Genomic DNA, 22,522 nt, shown 5'->3' on the forward strand with positions numbered 1-22,522 from the left:
TAAAAAAAAAACGTACATGTTGTGGACTACAATTTATTAGTTTTGACCTCTGGTGTTCATAACATGAATAGTGACCTAGAAAAGCAATAATTTAGTGGTTGGACTAGTTGGATCCAGAAATATAGGTTTTAATTCAGACAAATATACAATAAAATATGCCCCACTAGGTGACATAAGCTGTCTGTAACCTACCTGTTGTGGTTGCAGTCACTTTAGGCAACAGAGTAGGCCTAAATGTAATAAGTCAAGCAATTATGTGTAGAGTCTATGATTAAACTGGCATGCTAAATTGTGTAGAAATCTATAAAAATCTCTATCTTGCTGACTGAACTCACACTTTTTGGCCATCACCTCGTAAGAACTCAGTTTCCATGGAAACCACATCGACCGTCTTGTCATGGCAACAACATCCGAACATACTGTACTGGTGCGAGAGACACATGCCCCCCATCCTCCAAGAATCTTAGAGCACCACAAATCAGATTTCTAATTTAATATAATCAACTCCTAAACTCAAACGAAACAGCGTTGTGCTTACATACATGTTTAGTTTTAGTTATGAAATTGTTTGAAATAGACGTGGTAGATCTAACGAGTTCGCCTCGGTTGGCTTGGTTACGAAACTGACTTTACCGGTTGCCTCAAAATACGCAATGCGCATGTTCACTGAGGATGGGAACAGCTGACGTCTGTCACCGGAATCGCTCCTAGTAGCTAGCTAGTTGGTTGAATGGGTTGCTCGCTCGAGCCGTAGTATTCTGAAACAGGCATGGAATGTTGACGTTTGCTGTTTTTAAAACGAAAAGGAAAATCAAGTAATTCATATACGAAGATCCAAGTTAATATTTGCGTTGTGAACCTGATAAAATGGTAAGTAATTTCGCCATAAAAAGAGCCGAATAGCTAAAACCAGCCGGCTAGCTCATTACCTTAGCTGCAAGCAAGGTGTATGGTTTCAGGAAGCAGAGTGAAGCAAGCTGGTTGGCCACCTGTGTTTGCTAGCAAGGTAAAGTGGCTAACGCTAACATAGCTACAGGTACAGTAGCCAACTTGTTTGCTAGTGGACAGGCCGCACATGAGAGTTTTGCCTAGTCTAAATTCTAACTTCGCTAGGAAGATGTATGGTGAACTCACTAGTTAACAAGTTATCTTCGAAGGTAACCTTACCTAACTAAGCCTTTTGACATTTTCTTAGCTAGCCAGATGTCGCGATTAGCCAAATAGCTGGCTTGCTAGCTGGTTTGTTTGCTTACAACGAAATGTACACTTGAACTAGGTAGTTTGACATGTTCCTCAGGTTACTGTCATTGTTAGTGTGTGTACATAGTTGGTGTTAACAGCTGAAAAGTTGGCTGTTGACTGCCTACACGTTGGAGATACTCTGTGACCCTCAACACTGACCCTGCACTAACTACATTGATACAATGATCGATGTGTATTGATAAAATGGTGTTAAACTATTCAGACACCCCTTTTTATTTTGCTGATCTGGTTGTCAGTTAGTTAGTTAGGCTGCCTCTTGTATTGCTGCCTGTTTACTGCACCTTTACTGTGGACAAAATGATAAACTGTTGACTATTAGACAAATGCCACCTTTGTCAACTTGAAGGGTGTCCAATCAAAACGCATAGTTTGACCAATGGGTAAAATAATATTTTAAGTGTGTGGATAATCTTTTAAGAAAACCTATGGTCCAAACCTCATGTCTCTATCACAATCTGTTAAAAAGCTATTGATTTGAGTTTTTGCTGTCCTACAAGGGTCGGAATTAGGATGACTAAATCAATGGAGGCCAGAGAAAAAAAAGTTCAAATATCTGGAAAATTGCATCGAGTCAGCTGGGCTGGATTCTGGCCAAGAATTAAGGCTACTGGTTACCCGACAGGCTAACTTTACCATTGAACTCATATTTCTTCTCGAATCCGCAGAGTTAAGATGGATATCGATTTTGATAGGACATGCAGTTTTTTCATATTTTTGCGTATGATTTTCATTTTAATATACGAAATTCCTATTTTTCAAGATTTCTCACAAAAACAAGCGTATCTCTTGTGAAATGTCAACGGAGCACTGAGCGTATACCAAGCTTTTTTTTTCTTAGCCCATTACGTTTAATTCAGTTTGTCATGCGAATGTTTTTTTTTTTTGACCCGCGGTAACAACTTGGAAGAATGTAAAATCCTCAGAAGATGTTACAAGAAACCTGACCGCTATGTCAGGTTAGCTCGGTGCTAATTATCAGATATATTAAGTTACGAAATCCAACTTTTTGCATATAGTGTTAATGATATGTTAGAGAGAGACCCCACTGAACAATTCAGAACATGAATCCTCATATTTGTCTTGTAAAATGTATTTTAGAACATAAGGATCTGAAATGTCATCACCAAATCACTTTTCACTCTGAACAATGTGTGGGACAACCTGCAACTTGGTAAATACTACCTACACTCTCTTCCTTCACCAGTACTCTCCAATATAGGGAATTGTTGTCCTCACCAGTGTCCTACTACAGAGCTCCATGTCTTCTCCTTCTCTCTGTCAGATTAACACTAGAGAGAAAGCACTGAGCGGGTTCAACTGTAAGTAAAGTGGAACTAGCGAAGCAGTTGACTGTGAATTGATTGGCGTCAGTAGAGTTTGTACGGTCTGTCCAGTTCTGTGTTTTTAACCTAAAATCATGTGTAGCTCATCTTTGCATCTATGTTTCGTGGTCACCAGCTAACTAGCCGGAGTGACAATCTGTTTGTACTATCATGTCAACTCCTTGTTTGGCACGGCAAAGAGTTGTCATGATTACACAAACAGACCCCCACTTGCTGTCATTCATATTTGATTACCGGTACTATACTAATATTTGTGGTTGGCTGGCCATTGCTTCTTGAAGAGGGATGGTTTGTACTAATATTTGTGTTTTAGATATACTGTATATATTCCTGTATACTGTGTTGGCTAAGTTGAATAGGGTTAGCCTGGTCTCAGATCTGTTTGTGCGGTGTGACAATGACCATAGGAGTTGGCAAGACAGCACAAACAGATCTTGGCCCAGGCTAGAATACGGTGGGTCCTTTGACTGCTTTATAACTAAGTAGGACTGCTGCTGCTAAATCACATCACATTGTGGGATCTGACACAGATGAGCTTAAGCATAATCTCCCAAAAGGAAGCTAGTCTATTCTTATGCACATCATGGCCTTCTTTACTTCACACTCCCTTGTCACATGTCCCTCTCTTCTCTCAATTCCAATTCAAAGGGGCTTTATTGGCATAGGAAACACATGTTTACATTGCCGAATCAAGTGAAATAGATAATAAACAATACAAAATTTACAGTAAACATTACACTTACAGAAGTTCCAAAAGACATTTAAAATTGTAATTATGTATATATACAGTGTTGTAATGATGTGCAAATAAACATAAATATAGGTTGTATTTACAGTGGTCTTTGTTCTTCACTGGTTGCCCTTTTTTTGTGGCAACAGGTCACAAATCTTGCTGCTGTGATTGCACACTATAGTATTTCACCCAATAGATATGTGACTTTATCAAAATTTGCTTTGTTTTCAAATTCTTTGTGGGTCTGTGTAATCTGAGGGAAATATGTGCCTCTAAAATGGTCATACATTTGACAGGGGGGTAGGAAGTGCAGCTCAGTTTCCACCTCATTTTGTGTTCAGTGTGCGCATAGGCTATCTCCTTTTGAGAGCCAGGTCTGCCTTCGGCGGCCTTTCTCAATAGCAAGGCTATGCTCACTGAGTCTGTACATAGTCAAAGATGTCCTTCATTTTGTACAGTCACAGTTAGGGTTGCATAGGGTTGGAAACTTTCAGGTAATTTTCCATGGGAAGTTAAGCCTGGATATTTTGGGAATTCTGCTTAAATTCATCAAAAAAGTTAGCTTATAACAGTGAACTTTTTTTGTGGGATACACAAGGCATTTCTAGGTCTTGTGGCATATTTTGGTTAAACTATCCCCAATGGAATTGCAACCCTCTGCATGCACAGCGCATTCTTCCATCACATGTACAATTGATTCTCAAGATCTTGCACACTAATGAGATGCTTTTGAGCCCATGCTACTACACTGTCTGAGCTAAGGACTACATGCTTTCTGGTAAGTTTTGATTACAATACTGTGTGGGGTGAATATATTTTATATGACTTACATGATTTTTTGTTAACTAGTAAATGGTAGCCTACAGCAAAGTGTGTTTAAATAATTTCTAACTTGTTAACAATTTCTGCTAGTTAGTTTTTGCTACCATGTGGGGTTTAGCTTGCCTGAGCCTGCTAACTGTGGAGCGTTAATTCACCTGTTTCCATACGTTTCTTTTTTAAACATTTATCTTACAAAGGAGTTGTTTAATCTAACTGCTTAACTATTTATCTGTACATGGAATTGTATTTTTTTTACTCATTTTTTCCTAATCCTTTTCAGGAAAATTTCACAGGCACTAGCTGATGTGTGGAGACATTTCACAGCACCTAATGTAGAAGGAAAAGTGGTGTACATTTGCAAATACTGTGCCAAATCATATGTGAAGAGTGCAGCAAAGATGCAGAATCATCTGGCCAAGTGCATAAAGTTCCCTCAGAGCTCACAACAAGCAACATCTGACAAAAGTCCCTCTACTTCTATTCGAGGGGAAAATTAGGAATCGGACACCTTATCGATAGCAACAGCTCATGGTCCTCCTGGAATCAGAAGTTTTTTTCACTCAATGAAGGAATGTAGTCAGAGAAATGCGGATGAATGTCTTGCTTAAGCTGTGTATGCAACTGGTTCACCGCTGATGGTCACAGGCAATGTGTATTGGAAGAGAATTCTGGATGTTCTTTGCCCAGCATACACCCCTCCAATCAGACATGCTTTATCTACTAATTTGCGGGATGCAGAGTTCAACAGAGTTCAAGTGAAAGTCAAGCAAATCATAGAGAAAGCAGACTGTATTGCAATCATCTCTGATGGGTGGGCGAATGTTCGTGGGCAAGGAATAATTAAACTACATCATCTCCACCCCATAACCAGTATTCTACAAGAGCACAGACACAATGGGACAACAGACACACCGTCTCTTCATTGCAGATGAGCTGAAGGCAGTCGCTTCCACACCCTTTGGCTGTGCTGCTCATGCATTGAATCTGCTCTTCAAGGACATCATGGCATTGAAAACAATCAATACACTCTACAAGAGAGCCAAGGAAATGGTTAGGTAAGTGAAGGGTCATCAAGTTATAGCAGCAATCTGCCTCACCAAGCAAAGTGAGAAGAATAAGAGCACCACATTGAAGCTGCCCAGCAGCACCCGTTGGGGTGGTGTTGTCATGTTTGACAGTCTCCTGGAGGGGAAGGAGTCTCCAAGAAATGGCCATATCACAGTCTGCCGATATGGACATCCCCATCATGGGGATCCTCCTGGATGATTTATTTTGGCAGACTACTATGCAGCATGAAACTCCTGAAACCTAGAGCAGTAGTTATTGCACGGGTTGAGGGAGACAATGCCATCCTGTCTGATGTTCAGACTATGCTTGCAGATGTAAGAGAAGAAATCCGTACTGCTCTGCCCACTTCACTGCTCCAAGCAGAGGAAACTGCAGTTCTGAAATACATCAATAAGCGTGAAGACTTCTGCCTGAAGCCCATACACACCGCAGCGTACATGTTGAACCCCAAGTATGCTGGTAAGAGCATCCTGTCTGGTGCAGAGATCAAAATGGCCTATAGTGTCATCACTACCGTATATCGCCACCTTGGCCTGGAGGAAGGCAAGGTTCTTACCAGTCTGGCGAAGTACACTTCCAAGCAAGGGCTTTGGGATGGAGATGCAATATGGCAGTCGTGCCAACATATCTCATCAGCAACCTGGTGGAAGGGACTTTGGGGATCTGAGGTTCTTTCCCCTGTTGCTTCCATCCTCCTCCAAATCCCACCACCAACATCAGCCGCCTCCGAGCGCAACTTGTCCTTGTTTGGGAACGCATTCACCAAAGCACGTAACAGGCTGACCAATACAAGGAAGGGTTGACAAATTTGTGGCATCCGGGCAAATTTGAGGCTTTTTGAGCCTGACAACGAGCCATCCTCAAGAAGGTTGGAAAGTGGCAGTGAAGATGAGGCTTCAGAGTCGGATGTTCAAGAGGTGGACATTGAGGAGGTCCAGGGAAAAGACAATGGAAGCCTGAGAGGAAGAAAGTCTAGAAACTAAAGCTTTGGTTATCATTGTACAGATGTATGTTGAAAACGTTTTTGGGAGATGCAATGGATCATTGGGGATCATTCAATATTCCCTTTTGTTGTTCCGTGAAATCATCCCATGTGAAGAGTCAACTCATTTAATTAAAGTTTAATTTGTAACTTAATTGTTTTTTTACATTTCTTTTGGAAGGATTTAATCATTTGCAGTTATGTCTCCATATGATATGGTAAATATATCCAATGCAAAACACATCTACATTTTAAATGGTATTAATATTCATTTGCATATTTTCCTGTTAATTCCACGGAAAGTTTCCACCTCTGAATATTCCCCAAAATGTGCAACCCTAGTCAGTGGTCAGGTATTCTGCCACTGTGTACTCTCTGTTTAGGGCCAAATAGCGTTCTAGTTTGGTCTTTTTTTTTTGTAAATTCTTTCCAATGTGTCAAGGAATTAGAATTTAGTTTTCTCATGATTTGGCTGGGTCTAATTGTGTTGCTGTCCTGGGGCTCTGTGGGATCTGTTTGTGTTTGTGAAGAGCTCCAGGACCAGCTTTCTTAGGGGCTCTTCTCCAGGTTAATTTCTCTGTAGGTGAAGGCTTTGTTATGGAATGTTTGGGACTCACTTCCTTTTAGGTGGTTGTAAAATTTGATGTCTCTTTTCTGGATTTTGATAATTAGCGGGTATCAGCCTAATTCTGCTCTGCATGCATTATTTGGTGTTTTACATTGCACACTGATATTTTTGCATAATTCTGCATGCAGTCTCAATTTGTTGATTGTCCAATTTTGTAAATTCTTGGTTGGTGAGCGGACCTCAACCATAAAGGGCAAAGGGTTCTATAACTGATTCAAGTATTTTTACCCAGATCCTAATTGGTATGTTGAATTTTATGTTCCTTTTGAAGGCATAGAAGGCCCTTCTTGCATTGTCTCTTAGATCGTTCACAGCTTTGTGGAAGTTATCTGTGGCGCTGATGTTTATGCCAAGGTATGTATAGTTTTTTGTGTGCTCTAGGGCAATGATGTCAAGATGGAATTTGTATTCGTTGTCCTGGCAACTGCACCTTTTTTTAATAGTTATTTTTGTCTCACTGAGATTTACTGTCAGAGTCCAGGTCTGACGGAATCTGTGCAGAAGATCTTGGTTGGGGACAGAAGAACAAGATCATCAGTAGACATTTGACTTCAGATTCTAGTAGGGTGAGGCCATGTGCTGTAGACTGTTCTAGTGCCCTTGCCAATTTGTTGATATATATGTTGAAGAGGGTGGGGCTTAAGCTGCATCACCGTCTCACCCCGGCCCTGTGGAAAGAAATGTGTGCGTTTTTTGACAATTTTAACCGCTCACTTGTTGTTTGTACATGGATTTTATAATTTCATATGTTTTTTCCCCCAACACCACTTTCCATCAATTTGTATAGCAGGCTCTCATGCCAAATTGAGTAGAAAGCTTTTTTGAAATCAACAAAGCATGAGAATACTTTGCCTTTGTTTTGGTTTGTTTGTTTGTCAATTAGGGTGTGCAGGGTGACTGTAGTCTGTCGTATGGTAAAAAGCCAATTTGACATTTGCTAAGTACATTGTTTTCGCTGAGGAAATGTAGAAGTGTGCTGTTAATGATAATGTAGAGGATTTTCCCAAGGTTGCTGTTGACGCATATCCCACGGTAGATATTGGGGTCAAATTGGTCTCCACTTTTGTGGATTGGGGTGATCAGTCCTTGGTTCCAAATATTGGGGAATATGCCAGAGCTGAGGATGATATTAAAGAGTTTAAGTTTAGCCAATTGGAATTTGTGGTCTGTGTATTTTATCATTTAATACACCATCAACCCCCAACAGGCCTTTTTGGGTTGGAGGGTTTGTATTTTGTCCTGTAGTTCCTTCAATGTAATTGGAGATTATAGTGGGTTCTGGTAGTCTTTAATAGTTGATTCTAGGTTTTGATCACATATGTGTTTTTGCTGTTCTTTGTTATAGAGCCAAAAGGATTGTAGAAGTGGTGTATCCATACATCTCCATTTTAGATAGATAACTCTTCGTGTTTGTTTTAGAGTTTTCCAATTTTCCCAGAAGTGGCTAGATTCTGTGGATTCTTCAGAGCTGATTTCTCATGTGCTGTTCCTTCTTTTTCCGTAGTGTATTTCTGTGTTTAGTGATTCACCATAGTGAAGACGTAGGCTCAGGTATTCCAGGTCTCTGTTTTTGGTTGGATAGGTTTGTACATTTTTCTTATGTTTTTGCATTCTTTATCAAACCATTTGTCATTGTTGTTCATTTTCTTAGGTTTTCTGCTTGACAGTTTTAGATTTGATAGGGAAGCTGAGAGATCAAATAATACTGTTTAGGTTTTCTGCTGCCTTCACTATTACAGTGAAACATTTTGTCCAGGAAATTGTCTAGAAGGGATTGAATGTGTTGTTGCCTAATAGTTTTTTGGTAGATTTCCACACTACTTTCCTTCCATCTATAGCATTTCTTAATATTATTCAGTTCCTTTGGCTTTGATGCCTCATTATAACCACTTTCAATCACTCCCTTTCCTGCTGGGCCCTCAGGTCATTTGTGCCTGTGAATTATGATGTGGCTGGGGGAACCTAGTCTGTCCTCTGACAACAGTGCTGATCTGTTTTGTGGGTTTGTTCCATCTGGATTGTGTGGACTAACTCTCTGAGCTCCACCATGTCTCTCTCCAGCTCTGTGAATGTATCCCTGTCAATTATGGAGGAGCAGTGCAGTTGTGGGATCTGTGTGTATTCAGTCCTGGGGGGGTGACTATCCTCGTTTTGAAGAGGTGTGATCAGACTCACTCAGGATGGGGGAGTCGTCACAGAGGGAGAGCTTTTCCTGCTGTGGTCTCTCTTTGATCCTGTAAAAGTCCAGCTGGAACTGCTTGAGGATGCCCTGGACCATTAATGTCCCAAACTTGTACACATCGACAGAGGTTGTTTCAATTTCCTCAATGTCTAGTTTCCATCCTGGGCCGATACCCTCTCTTGACATAGGGGTAGTGTGCTCATATAGCCCGGTGCCGTGCCAGGGGATGGTCTGTGTGGAATAGTAAGTTGCTTACCTTCCCCTCTTTGTAGCAGTCATCAAATAGTGTCTCTGGATTGTCTTTGAGGAGCTTTTTGTTGTACTTATTCCATGCAGTGTTATTTTTTATATCCATGGGGTACTGTATTGTAATGACCTCTGCACAGGGGTAAGCCATGGGGCTTCAAAGGCCTCTGCATTTGGGTAGGTGTTGCTGTGAAACTCTCCTGCCATTGTTAGGTTCAAGAGTTTCCACACCTCATTTCACACTTAAAATATAAATTGAAGTTGGAGCCAGGTCAGTTCTGTCCTAGCAGCTTGGTAGCCTTATTTATTAAGCTTTGTATAACAAAATTACCTAGAGATTGTCTTTTTAACTTTTTGGCTTCAGAAGTAGGTTCAGACTGAACATTACTCACTCGGTTTTGTGTTGGATTGCATTTTTTAGGTTGTGCTGTGCTTCTTCTGCAGGTTTTGGTTTGTTAGAAGTTTTTTTCTTGATAGTCCTTGGTAGTAATAGTCCATTCAGGTAATTTTGTCCAAAATCAATGTTTTAGGTATGGAATTTGGATTGAAGGATTTGATGTTGAGGTTAGTATCCTGTATAAACTATCATTTATTTTCAAAAGCGCTTATCTACATTTATCCAACTCTAATTCTATATATTTTTTTTCAGATAAACTCACGAGCCCATGAGCCCACTACCCTCTCTCGCTCTCTGAAGTGTTTTTGAGAACACACACACTGAATGCAAGTAGAATGATAGTCCTTTCAAAAGGTGACTTTCACAGATGAATTTGCAAGGGGGGTGGGGGGGGCTGATGTTAGTAGTCTAGGTTACATGAGTGTGTGTGCTACATTCGTGGCCAGGCAGTCTCTAGGAGATTGAGCTCCACCACACCACGTGGTGCCAGGGAGTTTAAAAGCATAGATTGGAGATTGTGGTCCAGGGAGAGTCTGATAACTAGGACAAGTCCGGTGGGAGATGTAGTCTGTTACTGTACTTTTTCCACCTTGTCAATATTAACAAGGTTGACATGTCGATTTGGATTGAAGGATTTGATGTGAGGGTGAGGTTAGTATCCTGTATAAACTATCGTTTTTTTCCCAAAAGAGCTTATCTACATTTATCCAACTCTAATCTAATTCTAATTCAACTCTAGTTCACACAAACACACACTTGAAAATGTGCAACAAAGGCTACTGCGTGCTTCACACAAGTGCCTGGAATTGTAGTCACACACACATACTCTCTTTCCCACTCTCTCTCTCTCACACAATAACTGAATTACTCTGTTTTTTCACAAGGAACTTCAATTGTGGCAAGTCGAATAAGATAAAGATGTAGAGTAGACATCTAGACACACGTTTAGTTTATAAATTCGACCATTTAAAAAAAATAAGCACACATAAAACTTCAAAAAGCCATACATGCACATGAATAAAGAAGTCTGGGACTTATTTTCGTTGTGGTCCTCTTGCGACAAGATGGCTAGACAAGATCGAACACAGTATGGCAGTGAAATAATAAAACAAAAACATAGAAGAACATCTATCTCATCATTCGTTACATCATAGGGGTTATTCATATGGGCACAGAAGACCTATTTTTACTTTATTTTTAAAGCTGTCCAAAGAGGACGTTGTTTTTATAGACAGAGGCAACTCATTAGGCCCTACTAACTTGTGACATGATCGATTGTATAAAAAGTAAGGTCTGCCCGTCCACCCCTCTCTCTCTCCCATGGACTCTCTTTCTCTCGCTCATAATCTCTCTCTCTCTTTATGCAGATCTGTTGTTCATTTTTTTTGTCTTTGTACATGGAACAATATCTCTGTCCCCATCATACTTAGAATACCCCTTTTCCTGTTTTGTGACTCAGTCCAGGTTGCTAATATATGAGACTTGCTGCGCCCGCGCGAAAGCTTAACCGCGTGTTGTGTGTCCAGAATTAGGTCTTACTGCTTACTCTCTGTTAGCCTGTGTCTGCCTAATATGTGTAGGCCTACATATCACTACCTCTCTGCCCTGTCTGCTGTCCCACCTCCTCCTCTCTAGATGCGTTTCATGTTGCTGTTCAGTCAACAGGGGAAGCTGCGTCTCCAGAAGTCCTCCCTCCCTCTTTATGCATATCTGTCTATTTCAGTCTGTTTGTTTTACCCTCTATGTTCTGTCTGTTTTACACTAGTACATCCTGAAGTTATCTGGTACTAATGTCCCCTGGTTACCTTTCTGTATGCTATTGATCCTGTCTCTGATCCTGTCTTTCTCCCCTCCTGTTTCCTCCCCCTGTAAACTGACATTAACTCTCCCTGGTCTCCCTCCTCTAGATGCGTTTCATGTTGCTGTTCAGTCGGCAGGGGAAGCTGCGTCTCCAGAAGTGGTACACGGCCACGGCCGAGAGGGACAAGAAGAAGATGGTGAGGGAGCTCATGCAGGTGGTGCTGGCCCGCAAGCCCAAGATGTGCAGCTTCCTGGAGTGGAGGGACCTCAAGATCGTCTACAAGAGGTACTGGAATACACGCACACACCAGGGATTTTTCTGCCATTGAAATCCTTGGGCGGGCCGCCTAAGTGTTTTTTTTCATGGTTGTTTTTTCATGGTTGCTACACGCTCTGTTCACACAAACACACACTTGAAAATGTGCAACAAAGGCTACTGCGTGCTTCACATAAAGTGTCTGGAATTGTAGTCACACACCCATACTCTCTCTCCCACCCTCTCTCACTCACACAATAACTGAATTACTTCGTTTTTTCAGAAGGAACTTCAATTGTGGCAAGTCGAATAAGATAAAGATGTAGAGTAGACATATAAACGGCAACGTTCACACATGACATTACCAATGTTAACAAGGTTTAGGCCTATACAAGATACACGTAAGTGACAATCTATTTCACGGCGAGCCGTGCTATACAAGATGCACGTAAACCGCACAACTGTTTTAATTTAAAAGCCATACGGATGCCGGTACAAAGCTGTTAGTGGCTCTCTTGGTTTTAAGAGGTCCTGAGTCTGTTCCCTAATGGCAGTACTGACTCTTCAGTGGATGTGTAAGATCCACACTGATTTATTTGCCCCTTATGTTTGCGCTTTTTGTAAATGTCTCGGAGAGCATTTTGCTTTCTCCATTCAATCTTACCACAGACCTGTCCAACTCTCACAAGGGTATTCAGACTTGCCCATGTGAGGGAACCAAACCAGGCAACTACACTAAATGTTAAGATCCCCCTTTCCCTCTACTGGTAATAATTGTTCTTCAAAAGTGGTTCCAGGTGGGCATTAAAAGAGACAGACCTGTCACACACACACACTTGATATTACTGTGTGTGTGTCCCGACCTGTCTCCTGGCATTATCACCCAGGCTGTCTTTGGTATTGTTTCCCCAAAACATAGATTTGACTTTTGACAGTTCCATTCCAACTGATGCTCAGTGACTCACCATTTGAACACTCATTCCACCTCCCACATCTCATACAGAAGCCATCCACACACAGCACTCGGTGTAGAAGTTGCCCATAGGATCCTACATTAACCTACACCACAGTGATTCTGTACAAGCTTATCAAATGCTGCACTTCCACCTAACACTTACCCCACACCTGTTTGTCGCCAGTTCTTATGTTAATTAGGCTTGGGCTGTATACCGGGGTATTTGGAAATAGCCACGGGATGGTTTTTAATACCGTTGACACTATGTATTTGAAGTTTTTTTTTTTTTTTTTTTTTTTTTTTTTTTTAAATATGTGAATATTTTTGGGCTACTTTTAAAGTAAATACCTGCAGTCAACTTGTGCAATACGTAAGGAGATAAAGGAGATCGCGTTCTTCATTTCAGCTGTGCAATTTTTACTTGTAGTCCCCAGTCATGTTGTATTTGTTTACAAGCACACAACAACAAGAGAATGGAGACTTGTGAGTCACTCACTACTGTGCAGCATGTGCCAGGTGATCTAGTTACAGTATGGAATTCACAACGAAATGTTTGCCAGCTAGATATAATTTAACTGTCTAAAATCTGCTAAAGGCTCTGCAGTTACGCATTTGGTTTGCTAACTTATTAGCTAGTTAGCTACCTAGCTAAGTGATTACCTTCTTCCAAAGTCAAGTTTTGCTTTGTGACAGCAGAGAATCCCTTCCTGGATAAAGATCCTTGCTGTCTAACATTTTGTTTTGTGAGTAGCGTTTTTTTAAAGTTACTTTGATCTGGGATATCCGTCCTGAAAATGGTTTAGGTCAGAGACTGTATAAAATGTTCGCAATGCGCATGTTAGCATTCTCTATGTGTTTTTACATGTACTTGTTAGCATTGCTAACCTTCGTATTACAGAGGCGGTGCGGTTAGAAAATAGCTCCCCTGGTGTTCTGTGTCGGTATTACAGAATATCCCGATTATGGCACAAGGTCTGTATGACAATATGGATACCGCCCAAGCCTAGTGTTAATGTTTTGCTCTAGTGTAATTGTTTCCAACAGGAGTGTGACACTAAAGACTTTGGGTGTGCCGAATCAACAACCTCTGCTACAAGTTGCTTTGTGAGAAGGTTTTAAAGTTCACAGTTAGCCATTCTTATGTAAATGCAAGCTGAAAAATACCAGTGGCTTGGCCTTGGCCCCAAGTCAGAGCATGTTTGCAAAAAAATGTGCCAAAGCAATTAACTATTTGTCCTGAATGCAAATTATGTTTTTGGGCAAATCCAAGCACAGGCAAAATCCTAGTGTTGGTTCAGTCTGCTTTCCACCAGACACCAGGTGTGCAAAGCACTTAGACTTACACAGAAAGACTCACAGCAGTGAGCGCTGCTAAAAGGTGATCTAACATGTATTGACTCAGGATTGTGAATACATATGTAAATTATATATATCTATTTTATGTTCCATGTATTTGTTAAAATGTCTAAACGTGTTTTCAATTTGTCATTACGGGGTATTGAGTGTAGATGGGTGAGGAAAAACAATTGAATCCATTTTGAATTCAGGCTGTAACACAAGAACATGTGCATTAAGTCCAGGGCTATGAATACTTTCTGAAGGCAATGTAGATGGAAATAGGAAGAACTGAGTTAAATCTGATGGAAACTCAACAGTGCTCTCTGCGGTGTAGTGCAGTACCTGTTTCTGGCCAGGTGAGTGAGCCAAAGAGCTGACTTCGCTAATGCTCTAATACAGTGTTTCCCAAGTCTGGTCCTCAAGTACCATCAACAGCATACATTTTTGTTGTAGCCCCAGACAAAAACCACCTGATTCAACTTGTCAAGGGCTTGATGATTAGTTGACAAGTAGAATCAGGTGTGCTTGTTCAGGGCCACAGTTGGGAAACAACACACACAACCTTACACATGGTATAGTGCATAGGTCTATAGACGCATGCTGTTTTGAACATCACAACCCTTGAGTTGTCAAGCACACTTTTGTGACTGTCATCATTAGCAGCAGCATGACAAGCTTATCGCTCAGTAGTTATTAGTCGTCTAAGGGCGCGTTCAGCAGGACGCAACGGTTTGGAACGTTCAGATAGAAATCTGCTTTGTAGAAGAAGCATGCGCCCTATTGGTGGCATTCTGTCTACGTTTGGCTACAGAACATGGCCCTGGGTTACTGACTGGCAGGAGCTCCATGGATTCCCCCCTTTAGTTCTGAGCTGAAGCTTAATGAAGAAGGTGTGTTGAACCGTAATAACCCAAAGACAGTGTGGGGGTTTTCTGGGTTCCTTCCTTCCATTCCGCCTCTGCATGCTGTTTGCACTAATAATGTGTGTGTGTGTGTGTGTGTGTGTGTGTGTGTGTGTGTGTGTGTGTGTGTGTGTGTGTGTGTGCGCGCTCTATAGGTATGCCAGTTTGTATTTTTGCTGTGCGGTGGAGGAGCAGGACAACGAACTCATCACTCTAGAGGTCATCCACCGCTTCGTGGAGCTGCTGGATAAGTACTTCGGCAGCGTGAGTTTCTCTCTCTCTCTCTCTCTCTCTCATTCTCTCTCATTCTGACTTCTCCAGCCAACTCTTTCATTATCTCTTCTTTAGCCAACTGCATTCTCTCTCTCCAACTGCTTATTTCTCACCTCCACTCGTTTGCTTATCATATATTTTCCCTTTCATCCTCCCTGCCTCTCTTCCATTTCATCCTCCCTGCCTCTCTTCTATTTTACTACCGGACAATCGAAGGATTTTCATGTAAGTCGATAACCCGCATCATATGCTGTTTATTCTCGCTCACTGTCCCTCTATTGAACTCTCCATACTCTTCTCTCCCTCCCCCAGTATTTTCCACTAGTGCTGTCTGCCGGCTATGTAGACCATTTTTAGACACATTTTCAGCCGGCTACTTTTTCCACTTAAATTGAACTAGGCTACTTTTCAGTTCGTTAGTCAGAAAAAGACTGCCGAGCCCTCTCCCATTTAGAATGAACGACATGCATCTTCTAGCCATCTGTTGATAGGACAGAGTCCTGTCAGTCACAGTGAGCAATGACAGGGAAACACTGCTGGTTTGACAGTCTGCTGTCTGTCCTGCATCTCGGTAATTGTGTGTGTGTGTGTGTGTTGTGTGCGCTGTGGTTGCAGTCAAATGTATTTACACGGAGGGAGAGCACATGAATTTGCACGTCCCATAATAATGTTGTAACGATGACTCAAAATCCACTTAGCCTATTTTCTTCTGGCACATACATTTGTTTTCGCTTGCAGGGCCCGACATTAACCAATCAAGTCAATCACATGTATTTCTAAAACCATTTTTACATCAGCAGATGCCTCAAAGTACTTATACAGAAACCCAGCCTAAAATGCAGGTGTAGAAGCACGGTGGCTAGGGAAAACTCCCTAGAAAGGCAGGAACCAGGAAGAAACCTAGAGGAACCAGGCTCTGAAGGGTGGCCAGTCCTCTTCAGGCTGTGCCGGGTGGAGATTATAAGAGTACATGGCCATTAAGGACAGACCATTCTTCTTGATGTTCAAACGTTCATTTTAATGAACAAAAATATAAACGCAACATGTAAAGTGTTGATCTCATGTTTCATGAGCTGAAATAAAAGATCCCAGAAATGTTCCATATGCCCAAAAAGCTTATTTCTCTAATTTTGTTCACAAAGTTGTTTATCCCTTTTTGTGAATATTTCTCTAGGTGTGGCATATCAGTAAGCTGATTTAAACAGGATGATCATTACACAGGTGCACGTTGTGCTTGGGACAATAAAAGGCCATTCAAATGTGCAGTTCTGTCACACAACACAATGCCACAGATGTCTCAAGTTGAGGGTGCGTGCAGTTGACATGCTGTCTGCAGGAATGTCCACCAAAACTGTTGCCAGATAATTGAATGTTCATTTCTCTACCGTAAGCCATCTCCAACGTTGTTTTAGAGCCATCCAACCGGCCTCACAACCGCAGACCACGTGTAACCACACCAGCCCAGGACCTCCTGGGCTCCCCAGTGGGGGGGCCCTATGCCCTCCCAGGCGCACCCATGGTTGGGCCCCTGCCCAATCATGTGGAATCCATAGATTAGGGCCTAATGAATTTATTTAAATTGACTGATTTCCTTATATGAACTGTAACTCAAGTCAAATCGTTGAAATTTTTGCATTTTATATTTTTGTTCGGTAGGGATGACCAGCAGGGTCAAATAATAATCACAGTGGTTATAGATGGTGCAACAGGTCAGCACCTCAGGAGTAAATATCAGTTGGCTTTTCATAGCCGAGTGTTCATAGGTCGAGACAGCAGGTGCAGTAGAGAGGGGGAGAGAGAGGGTCGAAACAGCAGGTCCGGGATAAGGTAGCACGTCCTGTGAACAGATCAGGGTTCCATAGCAGCAGGAAGAACAGCAGCACGACCAGGTGGACTGGGGACAGCCAGGAGACAACAGGTCAGGTAGTCCTGAGGCATGGTCCTAGGGCTCAGGTCCTCCGAGAGGGTGAGAGAGATGGGAGAATTAGAGGGAGCATACTTAAGATCACACAGTACACCAGATAAGATAGGAGTATTACACCAGATAAGATAGGAGTATTACACCAGATAAGACAGGAGAATTACACCAGACACGTGTGTGTGTATAAGGTAGTAGTTGTGGAATTGTTAGGTTAGATTACTTGTTGGTTATTACTGCATTGTCGGAACTAGATGCACAAGCATTTCGCTACACTCGCATTAACATCTGCTAACCTTGTGTATGTGACAAATAACATTTGATTTGATTTGAAGATAAGACAGACTGGCCCTAGAGCCCCACACATAGACTATTAGAGCGTAGATACTGGAGACTGATGTCGGGGACACTGTGGCCCCGTTCGACGATACCCCCGGACTGGATATAACCCCACCCACTTTGCCAAAGCACAGCCCCCACACCACCAGAGGGATATGAACAGACTACCAACTTACTACCCTGAGACAAGGCGGTGTATATCCCACTAAGATCTCACCCACCGCATGAGCTCGAGGGGGCGCAAAACCGCACTGGAAGATCACGTCAGTGACTTGACCCACTCAAGTCAAGTATAACTATCCAGCTCCACATTTAATTCTAAATGCCTACTGCTTGCAAAATATATATTTTTTTTTACAAAAAAAATTTTTTTTTTGCAGGACAAGGATTGTCCTGAATGTCTGAATTTCTTCACCTTGCTTTTCTGGTTGGCTGGCAATTTTCACCATCCAATTATTTCAGATCTACAGGAGTGCAAGTTTCACCAATGCACAGACCTTGGCGATACGTTGGCACATGAGAATTATTAGAATATGGAAAATATTAGTCAATTATTGGATTTTATCATGCTGGCTTTCGCAAGACTACCTAAAACAACAATACCTGTATTGCAGATAGATGAGAAAATGCCTCTTAAAAGGAAGCTTAAAGTCTGTGAATGTCAGCTCTTACAGGGTTCTTTAAAGTGCAGTGCAGTCAAAATGTTGTTCTCCTATGTTTTACATCATATTGTACAACAGCTGATGAAACTAACACTGTAAAAGTGTGAATAAAATGACATCAGTGTTATTACCTGAGTGGTGCTGGTTGAAAATATAATCTATCGTTAGAATGTAGCAGAGGTCGACAAAATAGGGCTTGTTCAGCAAAAATGTCTTAACCTGGGAGAACCCCCCCAGGGGAACTTGGCTGGCTCCTTTTTCTATTTGGCTGGCTCCTCCATGTACTTGTGGAAAACACTGCTCTCCTCTCGCTCAAGCTTCTCTCCTTGTACATCCTCAACTATAGATGTGCGTATACTCTTCTATCGTGTAATTGGTGTAGGTATCCTGTATATACTGTACGTAGACTTTGTCAATTCCTCTGTCTATTTTGTCTATTGCTGTTGGCACCATTTCACCAAGTCAAATTCCTGATATATGTAAATGTATTTGGCGAATAAAGGTGATTCTGATTGGTGTGTGGGTGCGCGTGTGTGTGTGTGTGTGTGTGGGTGCGCGCGTGTGTGTGTGTGTGCCCTGGCAGGTATGTGAGCTGGATATCATCTTTAACTTTGAGAAGGCCTACTTTATACTGGATGAGTTTCTGATGGGGGGGGAGATCCAAGACACGTCCAAGAAGAGTGTACTCAAGGCCATCGAACAGGCCGACCTACTACAGGAGGTAGGATTCTGATTGAAAAAACGTTAATGCCCTCCGTGAGGCAATTCATCTAGCAGCAAACACAATACATACAGACAAAATCACATTTAAAAATGGATGGCAAAGGATATATACTGGATGAGTAAAAAAAAAAAATATATATATATACACTGCTCAAAAAAATAAAGGGAACACTTCAACAACACAATGTAACTCCAAGTCAATCACACTTCTGTGAAATCAAACTGTCCACTTAGGAAGCAACACTGATTGACAATAAATTTCACATGCTGTTGTGCAAATGGAATAGAATAGCAGCAGGACCGCTACCTCCGCCTTTGTGCAAGGAGGTGCACTGCCAGAGCCCTGCAAAATGACCTCCAGCAGGCCACAAGTGTGCATGTGTCAGCATATGGTCTCACAAGGGGTCTGAGGATCTCATCTCGGTACCTATTGGCAGTCAGGCTACCTCTGGCGAGCACATGGAGGGCTGTGCGGCCCCACAAAGAAATGCCACCCCACACCATGACTGACCCATCGCCAAACCGGTCATGCTGGAGGATGTTGCAGGCAGCAGAACGTTCTCCACGGCGTCTCCAGACTCTGTCACATGTGCTCATGTGCTCAGTGTGAACCTGCTTTCATCTGTGAAGAGCACAGGGCGCCAGTGGAGAATTTGCTTATTTATTGCTTATAATTTCCACCTATTGTCTATTCCATTTGCACAACAGCATGTGAAATTTATTGTCAATCAGTGTTGCTTCCTAAGTGGACAGTTTGATTTCACAGAAGTGTGATTGACTTGGAGTTACATTGTGTTTAAGTGTTCCCTTTATTTTTTTGAGCAGTGTATATATGTCATAATTAGGCTACATGTACATGATAGGAGTTATCTCTCTAATTAAAAAGGAAAAACTCCAGCACACCGGTGTTCTTGATACTTTCAATAATTTGATGGATCTATTTACTACCAATGTTTCGGTCTGGCGACCTCCATCGGGTATCTCTACCTCACTATGGGCCCTATTCAGGCTTGAGATAAATGTATTTAACACGGACTTAAGTAAAACCATTTTTTTTAAACTTAAGTCCATATTTTATTGACTTAAGTCTATGTTGAGTCTGTTATATAAAAGTCTGAATCGGGACTTATGACTACCTAACCTCACTATTAATGTAGTTTCATTTGTCACCATGTATTCTGAGCCATCTGATCCCCGTCTCCCCCTTACAGGAGGACGAGTCTCCGAGAAGTGTTCTAGAGGAGATGGGCCTGGCGTAGTGACAGCAGGGTACTCTGATCGCAGCACTTTTTAATCAGGCAACAGACAGACGAAGAGACCGAGGACTTTGGGTTCCATGTGCAACAGGGTGGAGGAAATGGGGTTTGATGTGGAGGGGGTTTGGGGGAGGCTGGGAGGGGATAAGGGCTGGGGTGGAAGCTGTTATCTAAGGTGTGTCTCAAGTGGCACCCTATACCCTACATAGTACTCTAGGCCTCTGGCCAAAAGAAGTGCACCTTTTTTACGTAAAAATACATTTAAAAAGTCAATTGAAATTCACACGTTGACCTTCGGGTAGTGAATTCCAGACATTGCTGACATTGTTGTATATTATTATCATAATGATGATCCACGCCCTATTTATATTAGCTCTGTGAAAATGGTGCCACTTTTGGCCGAAAGATTTAGCTACTACTACTGTTGTATGACCCAGACTTGGGTTCAAATACTATCTGAAATTGTTCAAGTACTTCTAGTGTTTTGCTTTAGCCTGCACGGAGGCCATTCTATTGGTTCCGTTCTGCCAGGGCGCTCAATCAAGCTCAGTTTGAAGTATTTGAAATAGTATTTGATCCCCGGTCTGATTTGACCTTGTAACTCTCCCTCGAGAGGCAGGTCAGAATGCGTCTTTTTTTTTTTTTGCAGGTGATGAAATCAAAACATTTTCCCCAACAGATTACGTTTGATCAGATTAGATTATGTCCCAAATTGCACCCTATTCCCTATATAGTGCACTACTTTTGACCAGGGCCCATAGTGTGTTAACTTTCACTAGAGCCTTATGTAGGGAATAGGGTGCAATTTGAAGGGGACAAGGATTTGCTTTTAAATTAATGATTGTCCAATATTTTGTATATGTACCACGCTTTATGAGAATAATATAATACGTTTGCTGTTTTTAAGGGACCACATTGATTGTCTGCATTGGTGAGTTCTGTTGAACCCATAGTAGGATATGTTGTACGGGTACAAACAATCAATCTGAAGAATGATTCTTCCCAAATTCCGGTTCCATCCAGAATTCCATAGAATTTAAAATTCTATTTCTGCGTTCTATTCCGCAACTGTTTTTCTCTCTCGATTTCCTCCATCTCTCAACCCCCCACGCTCTCTCTCGCGTATCGAGCAAGTAACCTATGGGGAAGTTTGATGTGATCTTTTAGCCTGTGTGTGGCTGTGCTAGCATGAATGTGTTTATGTGGAAAGGGCTCAATGTCATAGTATGCAATGTAGTGATGATTCAAATGAGACTAACCCAGGGCACAAAAATATAGGCAGAGAGGGAGAGTGTTGTTTTTGAGCAGCAACGTACAACAAAAGGCAAACGACTTTGACATACACGTGACTTTTTAGAGAAATCAAGGACCTAGCTACATTTTACGCCGATAAAATACCCACTTTCCAAAGAGTAATAATGTTTGTGTCTGCAACAAGAGGGAATAGACCAATAGGAATAAAGTGCAACTAGAAGAGAGTTTGGCTTCAGACTGTAGACATGCATTCTTATTACCTGACTTTAGCTTTTTGATTTAAATAAGATGCGTTCCAACATTTATACTAGTGTACTACTTGCTAGTGTGCATTCCCAATACATTGCTTCACTCCAATTAGTATCAATACATAGGCTACATTCCAATATCCACACTATCATACCACTTAGCTGGTGTCCCAAATGGCACCCTATTTAGTGCAGGTCTTTTGACCAGAGGCCCTAAATATGGAACAGGGTACCGTTTGGGATGAAGCCTTTGGATGCATGCCCAATATATTGCTCCATTCAAAGTGGTATACTGGTATGGTCAATGGGACAGCACTATTGCTTCATTATTAGTAGTGCGCTAGTGTGGATTATTGGAGCGGCGCCGAATAAGAAATTAGGAGCTATTTTGATTCGCGTTTTTTCAGGGACTCCAAAAGGTGTGTGTGTAGGGTTTTATTCATTTGGGATCCAGCATGAGGGGTGGGTGGCATGTGATAAACGACTATTGAACTACGGTCCAGTCATGGCACCCTATTCCTTTTATAGTGTGCAATCTTGGCTTTGACCAGGGTTCTGGTCAAAAGTAGTGCACCATAAAGAGAGAAGTGTACCATTTGGGACGCAGACATATTATCAAAGGGAATCGTGTGAATGTAATTTTATAATGAAAATAAAATGCCATTAGAAATGACTTGTGTACTTGTGCCTTCTGGTTTGCTTATTGTCGTTTTTACCTTGGTTGAATGCACTTGGTCTGGATAAGAGCGTCTAGCTCTTGAAAATGTAAATGTAGCAAGTTATTGTTTAAAAAGGTATGTTTGTTGTGTTAACTATGAATGCCCATGCATGTTTCAACCTGTGGATTTCCAAAGTAGGAAATGTCAGTCTATAGACAATAGTTTGGACACACTAACTCATTGCAGGGTTTTTCTTTATTTTTGCGATTTTCTAC

General features: G+C 41.7%; 1 protein-coding gene across 2 annotated transcripts; it reads left to right on the forward strand.

Moving 5' to 3' along the window:
* Window positions 1–662: 662 nt before the first annotated feature.
* On the forward strand, window positions 663–22,261 carry LOC129865580 (AP-1 complex subunit sigma-1A). 2 transcript variants are annotated; one of them, XM_055938466.1, is made up of 5 exons: window positions 663–870; window positions 11,572–11,750; window positions 15,071–15,179; window positions 18,691–18,828; window positions 20,042–22,261. In XM_055938466.1, the coding sequence occupies exons 1-5, from the start codon at window positions 868–870 to the stop codon at window positions 20,087–20,089; spliced, it is 477 nt and encodes a 158-aa protein (XP_055794441.1). In that variant the 5' UTR covers window positions 663–867; the 3' UTR covers window positions 20,090–22,261. The 2 variants fall into 2 exon arrangements, with proteins under 2 accessions (XP_055794441.1, XP_055794442.1); XM_055938467.1 differs by lacking the exon at window positions 663–870 and adding an exon at window positions 7,327–7,405.
* The last annotated feature ends 261 nt before the right edge of the window (window positions 22,262–22,522 follow it).

Source organism: Salvelinus fontinalis, chromosome 11 (genome assembly GCF_029448725.1).
Source record: "Salvelinus fontinalis isolate EN_2023a chromosome 11, ASM2944872v1, whole genome shotgun sequence".
NCBI lineage: Eukaryota > Metazoa > Chordata > Actinopteri > Salmoniformes > Salmonidae > Salvelinus > Salvelinus fontinalis.

Coding starts and splice junctions, on each gene's coding strand:
- LOC129865580 (XM_055938466.1), top strand. Junction 15,180..18,690: donor TGGATAAGTACTTCGGCAGC/GTGAGTTTCTCT, acceptor GTGCCCTGGCAG/GTATGTGAGCTGGATATCAT. Junction 18,829..20,041: donor AGGCCGACCTACTACAGGAG/GTAGGATTCTGA, acceptor TCCCCCTTACAG/GAGGACGAGTCTCCGAGAAG.